This window comes from Phyllopteryx taeniolatus, chromosome 14, assembly GCF_024500385.1.
Source record: "Phyllopteryx taeniolatus isolate TA_2022b chromosome 14, UOR_Ptae_1.2, whole genome shotgun sequence".
In the NCBI taxonomy this organism is placed as follows: Eukaryota; Metazoa; Chordata; class Actinopteri; order Syngnathiformes; family Syngnathidae; genus Phyllopteryx; species Phyllopteryx taeniolatus.
The window spans coordinates 6,400,689-6,415,897 of NC_084515.1; the positions used below are offsets into that span (position 1 = coordinate 6,400,689).

General features: G+C 40.2%; 1 protein-coding gene across 1 annotated transcript; it reads right to left on the reverse strand.

Moving 5' to 3' along the window:
• Positions 1-255: 255 nt before the first annotated feature.
• pcyt1aa (phosphate cytidylyltransferase 1A, choline a) lies at positions 256-14,226 on the reverse strand. The gene is made up of 9 exons (XM_061796506.1): positions 13,918-14,226; positions 8,706-8,813; positions 7,319-7,418; positions 7,110-7,226; positions 5,380-5,531; positions 5,204-5,282; positions 3,541-3,683; positions 3,263-3,451; positions 256-2,236 (listed from the first exon to the last, which is right to left on the reverse strand). Exons 2-9 carry the CDS (start codon positions 8,811-8,813, stop codon positions 2,009-2,011), a joined length of 1,116 nt encoding a protein of 371 aa, XP_061652490.1. The 5' UTR covers positions 13,918-14,226; the 3' UTR covers positions 256-2,008.
• Positions 14,227-15,209: the final 983 nt, after the last annotated feature.

Sequence of the window (15,209 nt, forward strand, 5' to 3'; positions counted from 1 at the left end):
CAAAACATTGCCCGCCCGTGCTCTTAAATTTGTTAATGGGGTACCACTGTCCTTTTCTTTGAAAATTAAGAACTTGTGAGTAACCCCCAAAATTTTGAAAAGTGGTGTATATATGTCAAATTCAAGTTATTTGTTAATTGCAAGCTGCTTGTATGACTAGTATTGTGAGCACGCCTAAATAAGGACTCTCATTTGACCATAAATAGATTTCAACTCACTCTTAGAGCAGATGATTGGGCACACTGTCACACACACTTTGGCCGACATATTTAATACTTTTATCCCATCTTCCAACTCCTAGAAAGAGGGCCTCAATGACCCCCAAACAGTAAAACAAATGAAAATTAAAATACACTTAAAAACACTAGTATCGTAGTGGTGGCCAATACACAACTGGCCGCTGGAGCTGTTGTTGACATTAGTCGCCACACTGTGATGACGAAACACTTTCCATCCAAAAGACATCCCCACATTAGCCAAGTGATTATTCCAATAGCAAATGTGATCAGAGGTGGGTAGACTAGCCAAAAACCAACAACACATGCATTGGGCCCTACAGAAACATGATTTGCTTTATTCACTTCAATGACTTCATGAAGAAGCTGTTTGCTGACCAGACTTTGTGATTGTGTGTGCGTGTTCATGTGCGACACCATAGGCTAGGGCTAATGTTGCCATATCCACTGCCAAAACAACAATTGAAACATCTGCAACTTATCGCAAGGTGTTTTCTCAAGTTAGAAGTGGGCTGAAATATCCGACTTTGGGCAGTCACAATGTAAGAGTGACATGACAAAGCTGTTGTTTTTGCGAAGGCTGCGTGCGTGGTCATGTGACTGCCTTGTGCCATCTGATTGATGAATTGGAGTCAAATGACAGTGATCACGTTGGATTGGCGCAATAGGCGCCTATGTGGAAGTCAAAGATGGAGTATAAAAATAGACGGGCACACGCAAAATGGACTAATAAGAAGTAGCGAACGGCATGAGTAAAGTACAGTACATTTAAAGTACTCTGACAAGTACAGTTTATAATGTTACTTGAGTAAATGTAACGCCTTACAACCGACCTCTGGTACTGAGTGTATGGTATAAATTTGGTGTACAGAATTTGAGACAGCAAAATGCTAAATGGTTAGCAATCGCGATTACCATTTTAGTTAACAAAAACTAATGCTAAAGCCATTCAGCTCACCCTTATGTTAAATATGTTGTTTTAAAAAAAAAATCACTTACAGATGCTCCTTTGTCATTTTTGGCAAAGTTTATCATTGAGCCAACATTGTGTCCGTCTGCAATGAATGTCTGTGTGAAACATGAGTTGCTGCAGCGCAAACACGGTTCTGGGCGGAACTTTTTTTTTTTTTTTTTTTTTTTTTAAGAGCATGGAGGCAGAAATTTTGTGTTGGCCTATTTTTGAAGTTGATATAGCAGAGTAAATTGATTTCTTCCCCCCAGCCATAAAAATCATGGAAATGTTCCATGGGAATTAATGGGAATAAATAAGGAATTCCAAACTTTTGCTAAGGTTTGCTCTTACTAGGGAATTGCAAAGTGGAGGAAAAAAACTGGTGCAGTTAAGGTACAGTGATGCCCTCGCATGTGGGCGAGTAGAGCTACTTAATTCACATGGATGTCTGCTTAAAGACAAAAAAATATATATTTATGCTTGAATCCAAAATTCCCCATCTTAACTTCCCCTACTTAGGCCCCCAATTTTTTTTTATATATACACACACTTGAATGTGATACATTTCCATAAATTCCTAGTTATTTCCTATGGAAAGTTTCCAGTTCTAAATGTTTCCAAATTTCCCCTGCTTTACTTCCCATGGAAATCTACTGGAAATTGTCCACCCTTTTGAAATCCCACTCAACTTACTAAGAACGTGTGACAAATTGGTGCACAAAAATAAGGATATAAACAGGTGACAAGTGCTAAAATTCCGACAGCAACAGAATCTGCTGCTAGAGTGAAAAAAAAAGAGAACAAATAAAAAATGACCCCTCTAATTGTCGTCGTCTTCATCTTCGTCATCGTCATCCTCGCTGACGAGGTATCCGCCCCCCCGCGCGCCGCTGTGGTGAGGTGAGGGGGGCGGGGAGCTCTTGTTGAAGAAGGGCAGGCGGAAGGTGGGAGAGGGTGAGCGCTCCTCGCGGGCCGGACTGCTGCTGGGGCTTTGGCGAGGGCTGATGGCCTGTAGCATGCGGCCTTTGCCCTCCTTCAGCATGTGCTTCTGTTCACACACACACAACACACAACAAATGAAACTCGGAAGTCCACTGTACTAACAGTTCAAACTGCATACATGCCACAAATTATGATACAACAAAACACTTGTTTCATTTCAAACTCATTTTACAAAAATAACCTTTATCACTTCCACTAACCTAGGCTAAACTAAGCACCCCCCAACATACAAAGCTTTTGTTTACTACTACCTTGAAACCATGTACTGTACTGCTTTCCTATCAATACAGGTCGTTAGCGATATCTTGAAATGCAAAATCTTATTGCATTGTAGAAAACGCACGAAAAACACCAAACAGCTGGGCATGAAGCTATCGAATATTTTTAGAATCCAGTATTTTGCCGATCATCCCAACAATTAATCAGACAAAAAATATTTGCCATTATTAGACACAGTAACTGCATGTGAGGTGCAGATATTACTTTTGTTCACTTGGGGTCACCATCCTCATGTTCTGCTATAGTTTCTGTGACTTTGAGTGTGTATGGCTTTGAACAGTAGGGCCTGGTGAGTGACGTGGGTGACAAATCAAGTGTAGAGTTGGCGGGCTGTTAACTACAGTAACATTAGCCTGTAGGGAAAAATGATCCAAGCTTCTTGGTAGATATTTTGCTTCAACCTTTTTTGTAATCGAATTATTCAAGTTATTTGATTAATCGTTCCAGCCCTACACTCGACACTAACTTCTCTCGTTCTGTTGTGCTGAGCTCAATTGTTGCTGTCTGACAAATATTGTGTTTGCCACGCCAGAGAACATAAAAATCTGATTGTGGGATGAGGTGTTGCTGTGTAAACATGCAGAGTTGTGGCAAAAAAACAAAAAACAAAATCAAAAACAAAAAAAAAACTTAAGCTGCATCTTCAAATACTGGATCTCTGTGAAAAAGAGGCTCATGTGAAAGAAGATGACCTCTCCATTTTTTTAGTCACAGCAGCTGGCTTCCATTACGACACTGAATGCTGATGTGTTTTTCGTGCCGTGTCAGCAAAAAGAACACAAGACATCCTCACCAGAGCTCCCTCGGGCCCAAACATCTGCAAGAAGTTGCCGATGAACTCCCGGGACTTCTCCTCCCACTTCTGGATGAGGTCGATGCTTTTCTCCTCCACCTTTAGGACGAACTCTTTGCTCTTCTCCTCCACGTCTCGTACCTTCCTCTTCACCTTGTCCACGCGCTCCTGCAGGTGGTACTTCTTCTCCTGGAGAACGGCGACGAATCCGTGACACGATCACGTCAGGCAACCGCTCTTCCTCGCGCGAGATTTGAATGTGACGAGCGTTTTCTTACGTTGATGAAGCTGACGTTGAGCTCCTTGGCCGTGTAACCCCTCTGTAGGTTGCGCCTGACGTACAGGTCGTAGTCACGGACGATGCGCGTGATGATGTCGGAGGTGGAGATGCCTTCTGTCCGCTGGGTGGGAGCAAACATTCCTGCACGCAGCAAAGACATCACAGCATGTCATGACTCTTCCAGCTGTTTACAATTCTGTATACCAGTGATTCCCAACCACTGTGAGATTATCAAGTGTGAAGCAGGAAATTACCAAATTTCACTTAATTGGTCCAAATAGGATTTTATTTATGTATTTATTTTTAATCTATGCCAGCAATGTATAGGGACAGGCAGAACAATTAAATGCTCTTCCACAAGAGCGCCAAAGGTAAAATTAACATGTATAAACCATTTTTATGTAATTGTGTATAGATGCCACAAGATGGCAGCAAAATACTCATAGCGGACAGGACCATCAAGCATCAACACCATAAATCTAGCATGTACACAATCATGAGCCCATGTTACATAAACAACAGTACTGAGCAGTAAAATTATTCACACAAACAAACCGCTTCACATGAGGCTTAGCAATTGTATTAGCTAGCATACTAACTTAAATAACACACTAGAACAAACTGATGCGACATCACACACGGGCAAAGGAAAATGGTATGAAGTCAATAACACCACTTTTTGGCATTGACACACAATTAATGTCAAATTTTAGTAGCTGCATCGAGAGAGAAGCAAAAACATACTTTCACTTTTACTTTTGACAGTGCCCGAGGTGTATTTAAGGACCGCCAACAAAGCAGGACATCTCAAATGCAGACGAGAAAACACTATCGATGATTTCAACACCCATCAGCATACAACCGCACCAGCCTTTCCACTAAATAGAAAGAACACAACAACACCAAGATGTCACCAGATGGCGCCAAATACATTTATCGCTTGTGCCCAAGCACAAAAACAGTGACTAGATGAGTTTCAGCAGATAACAGAGGATAAATTCTCAAACAATATCTGTAAATATGCAAATTTACAAATGTCGCGATTAGATGGGGGTTCACTGTACAGTGTTCCCCCGCTACATTGCAGATTTTTTTTGTTGAACGTAGCTCATTGTCTATCGTGGTAACCTGCGGTTTACAGCGATCGTTTTTATGGGTTTTAACTATTTCTTAAATACTGTAATGCCCTTGCATGAGGGAAAGGAGGGCCACAATTGCCAATGCAATTTTTAGATATTTATTGAACGCTGGGAGAACAGTAAAACACAAGTCATGCAAGAGCTACTGTCATCCATAGCTCACACCGCGACACTCAAGCAGACTCACCGATGTCACACATGACCCCACTAGGCCCCGCCTCTTAAAAGCACATACTTAACACACAGATACTACAACATGTACAATATTTGCTATACATTTTATGCTTGCAATTTGTGTGTGTTCAACTAAATGTACAATGTGTTTAAAGTGTACTCTAAATTGTCTTTAAGTGTGATTGAGAGCAAAATTTACGTATTTTTTGGGTGAATATGTTCTCTGCGATTGGCTGGCGACCAGTCCACGGGGTGTACCCAAAAATCAGCTGGGGTATACTTCAGCTCACCCGCGAACCTAATGAGGACACACCCTATAGAAAATGGATGGATGGATGGGCTGTTTACCTGCTTCCTTAATGTGCTTATATATGTCGTCACTGCCTGCCGAGGAGTATGGGATGTCATCATGGGCCACAAAGTCAATCTGGACAAATAAACAAAAGTGAGACAGCAGATTCAGACATAAAAACAATATACAAAACAACAAGGCGACAGGTTTGTAGGTCCTCTCATCCACTCACGCGGTGCTTAGTGAGGAACTCCGGCGTTAACGTCCAAGGAGCGTTCCGCACCACTTCGTCCACGTAGCGACAATGTCGGATGGCGTCGTAGCGTTCGTCTTCATTCATGACCGTGAAGCCCTTGAACTTGTGCGTCAGGTCGTCACTGCACACTTGGAACAGGAATAATAGATATGAAAAACCCACCCTATGATTATGATGATGAAATGAGTATGCTGGCTTTGAAAAGTAAACTTTAAATCCATTTCTCAGTGAACACAAGAACATTTTGTTATTTTTTATTTTGATGACTACTCACCTGTGTTTATATATTTGTGAATCACAATTTCTTAACATTGTTTTTGCAACATTAAATGAAACTGGGCCATATATTTCAGTATTATGTACAATGGATAGATACCGTACTTTATTCAACGACAAGGGAAATTCACAGTACAGTGGGGCCTTATGAGTTTAATTTGCTTCGTGACCACACTCATAACTCAAAACACTCGTATCCAGTGATGTCGGTAACGCATTACAAAGTAACACGTTACTCCCAAAATGTGGTCCAGTGAAATCGTAAGTTATCTAACGCATTACTTTTTATATTAGAGTAGTCAGATTACAGTTACTTTGATTTAGCTGCCAATAGTTACTTTTTTGTTCACAAGAACCAGCGCTTAATATGGTTTTGCATACTTTCCTATTTATCGTCAGGCAACAGATATTTATCATTAACAAACTGCAGTGTTTGGGAACATGAGGCAAGTCAATAACCAGGACACTTGATTCAGTCACGGTGCATGTCATAAGTGAAGACCAATTTTCAGCCTTTGTTTTAGTAATGACTAATAAAACAGACAAAACACACTATATTCTTAACTATCCGTAACTAAAATGCACACAACGACTAAGTACAATATCGAAAAAAGGCGAAATATTTATCAACGGAGCCACGGCAATGACGTCATGTGACGTGTTGCACGTTTTCCACACATAGTCAACTCACATGTACCCAAGCAGCCAGCGGCACAAACACAATTGGCATACTTCAACTGGAAATACAGTCACTACTTCCGAGTAGCAAAGCAAATCTATTTATATAGCGCATTACATACACAAGGTAACTCAATGTGCTTTACATGATTAAAAGCATTTAAAAACAAAGGGAAAAAAAACGCTTAGCAATGACTCATCCAGGAGGCCACAAAGGAACTCAGGACAACATCTAACGAACTGCAGGCCTCCCGTGCCTCAGTTAAAGTCAGTGTTCATGACACAACAATAAGGAAAAAACTGGGCAAAAATGGCATCAATGGCAGAGTTCCGAGGAAAAAACCACTGCTGACCAAAAAGAACATAAGGCTCATCAATAATTTTTCACGGCACTGTATGTGGTTGTTTTAAATATACGCCGTGTATTTCTCTTGGTTTTATGTTTTGTTTGACAGGAAATGTCAACAGGGCATTGCAGTAAACAGCTTGAAGCCTCTTTTTGAAGAATTGTTCACAATCTGCCAAACCACGGCTTGTTGTGGAAAAAAGAAAATTTTTTGCTCGAATGACAGCTCGTACCTGGAAAAACTTAACTAATGTAAGTCGGGTCACTTGTATCTCGAGGCACCACTGTACCTCCCTGACAATGTCAATCAAAACTGAGCATTTTGTAAAGGCATTTTTTTTGTATTGTATCTCATTGAATTGTGCAGGGCTGCCTAATGTTGTGGATTGTACATACAATCACTTACCTCCGACTATGAGGTGTGTATTTGGGAAGAGGCCTTTTGCCTGCATAAGAGCCCTTGCATGTCCTGAGTGGAAAACGTCAAAGATTCCATCAGCATACACCCGCACCGGCCTTTCCACTAAATTGAAAGAAAAAGCATCGATGATTAATTCTGTTGACATGCAATGAAACGACAAAGTGGAAAGAATGATCAATGATGGCATGACTCACGCCGTGTTCCCCGTTTGGCCTCCTCCATGCTGACCCTCTCGTAGGGTTGCGCATTAGCTGGCACCAACTCATCAGCGAAAGGCGCAGGGTGCTTCAACCCCTGAAGGAGCCCCGCACACAGCATGTGAGGTTAAATAGTGCTCAAGAGCCTGTATTAGTAGTACATTTTTGCAGAGGATAAAGAATAAATGCCTGTGAGCATTGTTGTTTGTATGCTCTAACTGTATGTGTTGCTACTGCTTGTGTTCAAATTTGTTTGAAGGTTCATAGGTCATACTACAGCACGTGTCTCATGAATGCTTTTATGTATGTTGTGATCCATCTACTCTAACCTTAGAAGCAGTGCATTGCACTTACGGCACTTCAAATTTTGTGGACTGTTATACAGTACCTGAATTTCATTTGTAAACGGTTGTTCATCTATTAGTAAGTTAATACATTTTTTTTTAATTGTATTGTTTTTGTTGACTTTTTCTTTGGAGCTCACACTCAACAAATACCCTGTATAAAAAACTAAAATTATTACTGAAACTAATAAAAACTAAACTAAAACGAAGCATTTTTGAAAAAATTAAAACTAATAAAAACGAACAAACCTACTCTAAAAACTAATTAAAACAGAATCTGAAAAAAAAAAAAGTCAAAAATTAAAAATGAACTGTAATGGAAAATACAAAACTACTATAACCCTGCCTTGTAACTCAAATTTCTGGTTGCAAGTCAAGACAAAAGTATCTCTAAAAATTTTAAGTCGGGTCACTTGTAAATTGAGGTACTATAACTATATATAAATAATTAATAATATATAGTGTATACAGTACATGCACAGGTGCATCTTAATAAATTAGAATATCGGGGATACGTTCACATATTTTAGTAAATTAAAAAAGTAAGACTTGCATAGATGTATTTTACTGCTTTTTTACATCATGGCCAGGGGACTACAGATGAAAACTAGCCTTCTGGCTAATTCTGGCTTTTTTAACCATGTGTACTTCATGTGGTTTATGAAATTGCATTGTCCCCTTTCAAAAATAAACTGATAAACTGAAATTCACAACGCATTCTATGCTAATTTCTAAAGGCTTACTCATTTTAAGTATTTCTTGTGTAATATTCAAATGTCATGATGTTAGTCTGAAATATTTCACTGTTGAATCTGTATAATGAGATTCACTGATTGAACAATTGAAATAAATGACAATTTCCACATTGTGTGTGTATTTATTTATTTTTTGTGGCGGGTGATTTATTTCTTCAGGTGCAGTTCAAGTAATGCATCATGAACACTTTTTAATTACCAAAGACGTCCAGTGCCCTCTTACTCTTTTGTGCAATGCCCATAAAATTAGTAAGACGTGAAACCTTGTGACACACACACACTCACCACAGTGCATCTGGGGATTTTCCCAATCCTTTCTCCCACCTCGTTGTCCACGTTGGACACATCACGTTTCCTCTTTCTGGACTGAAGTGGCACGCTGGTGCTCTGCATCTAAGCCAAAGGTGAAGACAAACGACTATGACAGCTGACCTGACGACACGCCAGAAGAGAGCGATATCCGGTTAATGTCACGTCGTATTGACGCAGCACAAAGTCAGCGGTGTGACCATATTAGATTCTTATTGACTTCAGCTGACCCTGCTACGTTACTGTCAGCTGAGGCACTTGCCACAACCAACACACGCTGTTCCATTTAAAGTAGAAGTCATAAATATGGTGCTCGCGGGCCCCCAAGAGCCATATAAGTTGCCCGCGGGCCTGTTCCAAAATTACCATAATTTCTCACATATAATGTGCATTCCCCTCCAAAAAAAATTGTCAAAAGTCAATAGTGCGCATTATACATAGGTATAGGGGCAAATGGACAAAAAAATCACATTTTATAAATGTATGCCGCCATCTAGTGGTTATGTAAAAGCTGTACACGTTCATTCCGAAATGCCACCGCCACCTAGAGGTTATGACAAAGGTGTACATGTTCATTCTAATATGCCACTGCCATCTAGTGGTTATAAAAAAGGAGTAGCCTACACTTTCATTCCAATATGACAAGGGGTACGTATGACTGCATATATGTACAGTTGTCCTCATAAGTTTACATACCCTGGCAGAATTTGTGAAATATTATTATTATTATTTTTTAAAAACAACCAAAACAAAAAAACTAACTGATGACTGAACAACAACCATCATTAATTTCTTTATGGTTATGTTTTGTTTAATCATAATGCTTTTCTGAAATGCTTGACGGTTTAATTTGAATCCCATTAAAATAAAATTAAATGTGTTTCGCCGGTTCCTTCATGATGAACATGATTGATCAGTGTCTTCACATAGATGAATATCATTATTGATAATATATACTCATAGATAATTTGAACACATTGGTTATTTCAAAAGTATGCATCAAATTTGTAGCCCTTCGCATTAATCAGTACCCAAGAAGTAGCTCTCATTTTCAAAAAGGTTGTTGACTCCTGATTTAGAGAACACAATCAGCATCAAGTAAAACGCTGAATTTGATAAAACGGATACAAATTCCAATTTGACTTGACTACTTTAAAGCACATGGAAAATTAGTTTCTTAATAGGAGTGAAAAGATGTACAGTTGAAACCAGAAGTTGACATACACTACATAAAAAACGCCTTTTTTTTCTTACTGTCTGACATGAAATCAGACTAAACATTTCCTGTTTTAGGCCAATTAGGAATAGAATTACCAAAAAGATTTGTTTTCTAAATGCCAGAACAATGAGAGGATTCTTTTTAAATAATGTTTCATTACTTTCTTCATGTCAGAGGTTTACGTACAGTAAAATTACAATGCCTTTAAACAATTTAGGAAAACTGAAATGATGTCATGTCTTCGGAAGCTTCTGATAGGTTTATTGACAACACCTGTGAATGTATTTGAAGGAAAACCTGGAATGCACTGCGTTGTGCAATATCATGGAACTAAAGTCTTACGAAATCAGCTAAGATATTAGGAAGATAAGATTATGGACTTGTCTGGTTCATCCTTGGATGCAATTTCCAGATGCCTGAAGAGAGATTTAAACCCGGAGCCTCTGACAGTGAGGCAGACATGCTGGTCACATGCTGCTTTTTTGTTGAGAGTACAGTTTACTCACAATTGCAGAACTATTTTCAAACCTTGAAATGTATTCAAAGAATCATTTTCAAGAATTTCAAGCAAAGGAAGAGGAAAAGTCTAACACTGATGTGAGAAATTACCCTAATACTTTGTATTTTCAATTGGAATAAGGTCTGGGTTTGGGTTGGGCCATTCCCAAAAATTTTGAGATGGTAATCTAAAAAGGGTGTGTTTACAATTAACGACGTTGTCTTATTAGAGGCCAATTCCAGACATGCTGCAAACAATGCTTGAGGCCAACGAAGGGAGAGTATTGTTATTTTTAAACACCCAGGAAGTCAGATTCAGAACGTCTTTCTGACTCAACATTGCAGCTATGTGAGTTATATAAAAGCCTGCACAATTACAAGTGACAGTTGCAGGCGTGCCAACACTCAGCCGTCAGCCGCCAAGGCCACCAGCGGGCCTGCACATTTTACCACATATGCTTCTATAATAGGACGGGAGTGACAAGTCCTGTTTGACCACATGCATGCACTGGGATCAACCCTTGCACTAGTAATGTCATTTTTTGGGGACAATGGGGTTTATGCCACATATGGGGCGGGACTTCCGGCAAAACAAATTCTGCCACCGCAATTACTTACAGGGGCCCCACATTGCGCCATGGTCTCCGGGTTAGATTTTTGTAAACGCTATCTGCCAGCCATTGCTACGGCATGCTCCCGAAGTAAAAGGAAATGTTTCAAGTTTCAGCGAACAAAAAGCACTACTGTCGATCATCGACGTGTACCGTTAATTTTTTTTTTTTATTTGTGCCTTTGTGGGAGGCTTCTATAGTATTAGCTCGTAAGAACGGCAGCCGCATAGCACACGACACCGCTGAGCGAAGCGTAGGGAAAAATGAAAAGCGTTGAGGAGAGGTTTTCCGATTGTGTAAACATTATACCAACAAATTATATTGTGAAACATTCCCGATACTATTTTGGAGCTCGTGGATGATCAAAAGCTGACTTGGAGGCAGTCATTAAGAGTTGAGCCACGGCCACGCTATGAAGTCACGGAAGTATGACATAACTCCTTTCAGCTCTGCAGCTCCGTGGTTTTTCTGGTGTACTTACTGTTCAAAGTTTTAAACGCAATCTTATGCAGGATGGACACATATGATTGGTACCGCTGTAAACTCGAGTTAAATAAAACAGTAAAGTGAGGATAAACAGAACGGAAGGTGAATGAATGAATTTCAATGATTGTGTCGTCTCTTGTAGTTTTGAACAAAGAATGAGTGGGCTGTAGTGAGCTAACATTAATAGCTATGCTAGCTACGCAGTAGACCATCAGTCCATATTGAACTCAATTATTGACATGGATGAATCTGCTTTAATGATATGACTCAACTCGTTCGGCAAAATTTTCCGTGCGCCCTGAGTTAATTGTAAATAATTCAGTCAATTTGCATAGAGATAAACGGACCGGAAGCAGCGGCGCGGAATCAGTCCTCAAAATCGGAAGTGCGTGGGATAACCCCCATTTCACTCAACAAGGATTTATCAATCTAGTAGTGATTTATCTTATTTGAGGTGGCAATTTTGCATTAGTTATCTAATTTAAAACAGCGAGGTTATACAGTAATGGCCGTTAGTTATTACACTCAAAATACATCACTATATATTTTAATGTTCAGTTATCAATTTAACTTGAATTGTGTTGGAAAGCAAACGTAGTGTTTTACATTAATCAATTAAAAGTTCATTTAACTTGTGCAATCTTTTATAACAGTGATTCTCAAAGAGTGATACAAGTACCACTTGTGGTAAGAGGACACCCTCTAGTGGTATGTGCAAGAATTACTGAATTAAATGTGCATGTTACAGTGTCGTAGACCTTTTTAAAATCCAGTACCTGTGTTTATTTTTTGAAGTACAAAAATATTGCATTTAATCTTTTTGAAGTGTTTGCTTCTCAAACCTTTTTTTTTTTTTACTTTTATGTACAATCCATTTGAATTCATTCATCTAGCTGGAGCTATCTTTGGGCGAAAGGCAGGGTACACCCTGAACTGGTCGCCAGCCAATCACAGGGCACATGTAAACAAACAACCATTCTCGCGCGCATTCACAATTTAGAGTCTTCAATTAACCTACCATCCATGTTTTTGGGATGTGGGAGGAAACCGGAGAAAACCCACGCAGGAACCCATCCATCCAGCCATCTACCGCTTATCCGAGGTCGGGTCGCGGGGTCAGTAGCTTTAGTAGGGACGCGCAGACTTCTCTCTCCCCAGCCACTTCCTGCAGCTCTTCCGAGGGGATCCCGAGGCGTTCCCAGGTCAGCCGAGAGACGTAGTCTCTCCAGCGTGTCCTGGGCAGTCCCCGGGGTCTCCTTCCGGTGGGACGTACCCGGAACACCTCACCAGGGAGGTGTCCGGGAGGCATCCGAATCACATGCCCCAGCCACCTCATCTGGCTCCTCTCAATGTGGAGGAGCAGCGGCTCTACTCTGAGCTCCTCCCGGAAGACCGAGCTTCTCACCCTATCTCTAAGGAAGAACCCGGACACCCTGCGGAGGAAACTCATTTTGTCCACTTGTATTCGGGATCTTGTTCTTTCAGTCACAACCCACTGCTCGGTGAGGGTAGGAACGTAGCTCGAACGTCGATCTACGTTCCATGCAGGCACAATTATTAAAATACAGTTTTTTATTTTCCTATATTTAAATCTAGTGTTCGTGTTCAAACTGTGCATACTGTTATACTGGCGTAGTATAGTATTAAATATACCTTTAAGGTATAAAACCTCTGCCTGTTTTTTGAGAAACACTTGGGCCCACTATGCTACCATATTTTAATGTTGGTTATGTCAGTGGTACTTTGAGAGCCAAGTTTCTTTTTTAGGTGGCCCTCAGTGTAAAATGTTAGTATTATAACATATGTTAAAAACTAATTTGCCCCAAAACAGGTGGAATGCACTTCCATGTCTAGATTTCTAGACACTCTTAATAAGTAGTTAACACATTTGTTTTAGGCAAGAATTCCAGTTGGACTTGATTGCTCTGATTTTTTTTTTCTTGTAATAACTGTATAATTTTGTGACTCTGTATTTTAACCTAGCAAAGCACTTTGTGAAACCCGTGAGAAGTGTTATACAGTAGAAATACAATTAAATAAGAATTATTTAATACGCCATTGCAAGTGAAGCCAAGCCCTTTTAAACTTCCGCAATGGACTCCAAAGGCAACTTCAACAAAAGTCAACTGCTATTTGCAACCATATGCGCTCACAATTTTGATTAAGTCAATGATACATTAGGGAGGGGGGGAAAACGTGGATCTGTCTAAAGTGGACGTTCAGGCTATTTTTAAAGGCTGCTCTCAAGGTGAAAATCAGCTGAAACTATTGACAGCAGATACCAGTGACACTGGTTGACCAGCTTTAAGTTTGCTTGTTTTCTTTTGCTAACAGCAACATGTACATGAGTTTTGTTCTGTTAGTGTTTACTTACTGTTGTTCACTTTTGTCCGGTGTGCTACTTGTTGGTTTCTCGGTGCCCCCTCCTACGCGAAGCTAGCCGGCTAACTGTAAGGAAGCTCGCTAACGCCGCTGTCAACTTGTTCGGCTTGTTAGCGAACTTGGAGCTAGTCAGTCGGATACAAGTTGAAACAGTCACCCGGCGGCGTGCTGCTACGCCCTGGTGCTCGCTGTGCGAGAGGCGGAACAGCGCACGGAGCAGGAGGAGACACGCAATTTCGCAGCACAGCAGTGACAGATTGTACTACAACGCTGACAGGTCAACCTTTGGAGAACTACAAAAGTGACACAGCCTGCCAGCGGAAGTGATTTGGGGGAGAATATACATTTCCGGGTTTGTATGAGGGCGGTACTGCCACCAAGGATATTGACATTTAAATTAACTGTTGTCCTGAGTTCAGTTAAATCATGTATATTTTTAATTAAATGAAATAATAATAATAATGTTAAATGTATATTGAAGTGAAATGAGAGAGAGAGAGAGCGTCCTGAATGGGACGTATGGTTCTTCTTCTCTTCCTCGTTTGGGGATCTGACCACAACTTGATGCACCGAGAGTCCACCTAAAGGCCGCTGGTGGAATAGCAGGTGGCCAACAAAGGACGGTTTCGTCTCAAGAAACAGAAGAGGCGCTGCAGAGCCGGAGATAAAGACTTACATTATCTTTAGCCAAAGCTCTCTGGTTTTGATGTAACTGACTGGTTTTATGTTTTTAAAGACATAGCGTGTTCAATTAACCTATCCATCCATTTTCCGTGCCGCTTATCATCACTAGGGTCGCGGTCGTGTTGACGCCTATCGCGGCTGACTCTGGGTGAGAGGCGGGGTACACCCTGAACTGGTCGCCAGCCCATCGCAGGGCACATATAGACAATCATTCACACCTATGAGCAATTTAGAGTCTTCAATTAATCTACCATGCAGGTCTTTGGAATGTGGGAAGAATCCAGATCCGGTTGAGTACCCGGAGAAAGGCACAAGGGAGCAAACTCTACACAGGCCAGGCCGGATTTGAACCTGTGTCCTCAGAACTGTAAGGCAGATGTGCTAAGCAGTCGTCCACCGTTCCACCTAAAGAAATATAGTCTTATTCCTTGTTTTATATATATATATATATATATATATATATATATATATATATATATATATATATATATATATATATATATATATATATATATATATATATATATATATATATATATATATATATAAAGAAAAGCTACCTTAATTTTTTTCATATACGTTTTAAAAAGCTGAATTTCC

Bases quoted from the DNA above. Each gene is read 5' to 3' on its own strand.
- pcyt1aa (XM_061796506.1), bottom strand. From the start codon at position 8,813: ATGCAGAGCACCAGCGTGCCACTTCAGTCCAGAAAGAGGAAACGTGAT. The intron at 7,419-8,705 runs GTGAGTGTGTGT...GGGCTCCTTCAG, and splicing joins AAATCCCCAGATGCACTGTG to GGGTTGAAGCACCCTGCGCC. The intron at 2,237-3,262 runs GTGAGGATGTCT...GTGTGTGAACAG, and splicing joins TTGGGCCCGAGGGAGCTCTG to AAGCACATGCTGAAGGAGGG.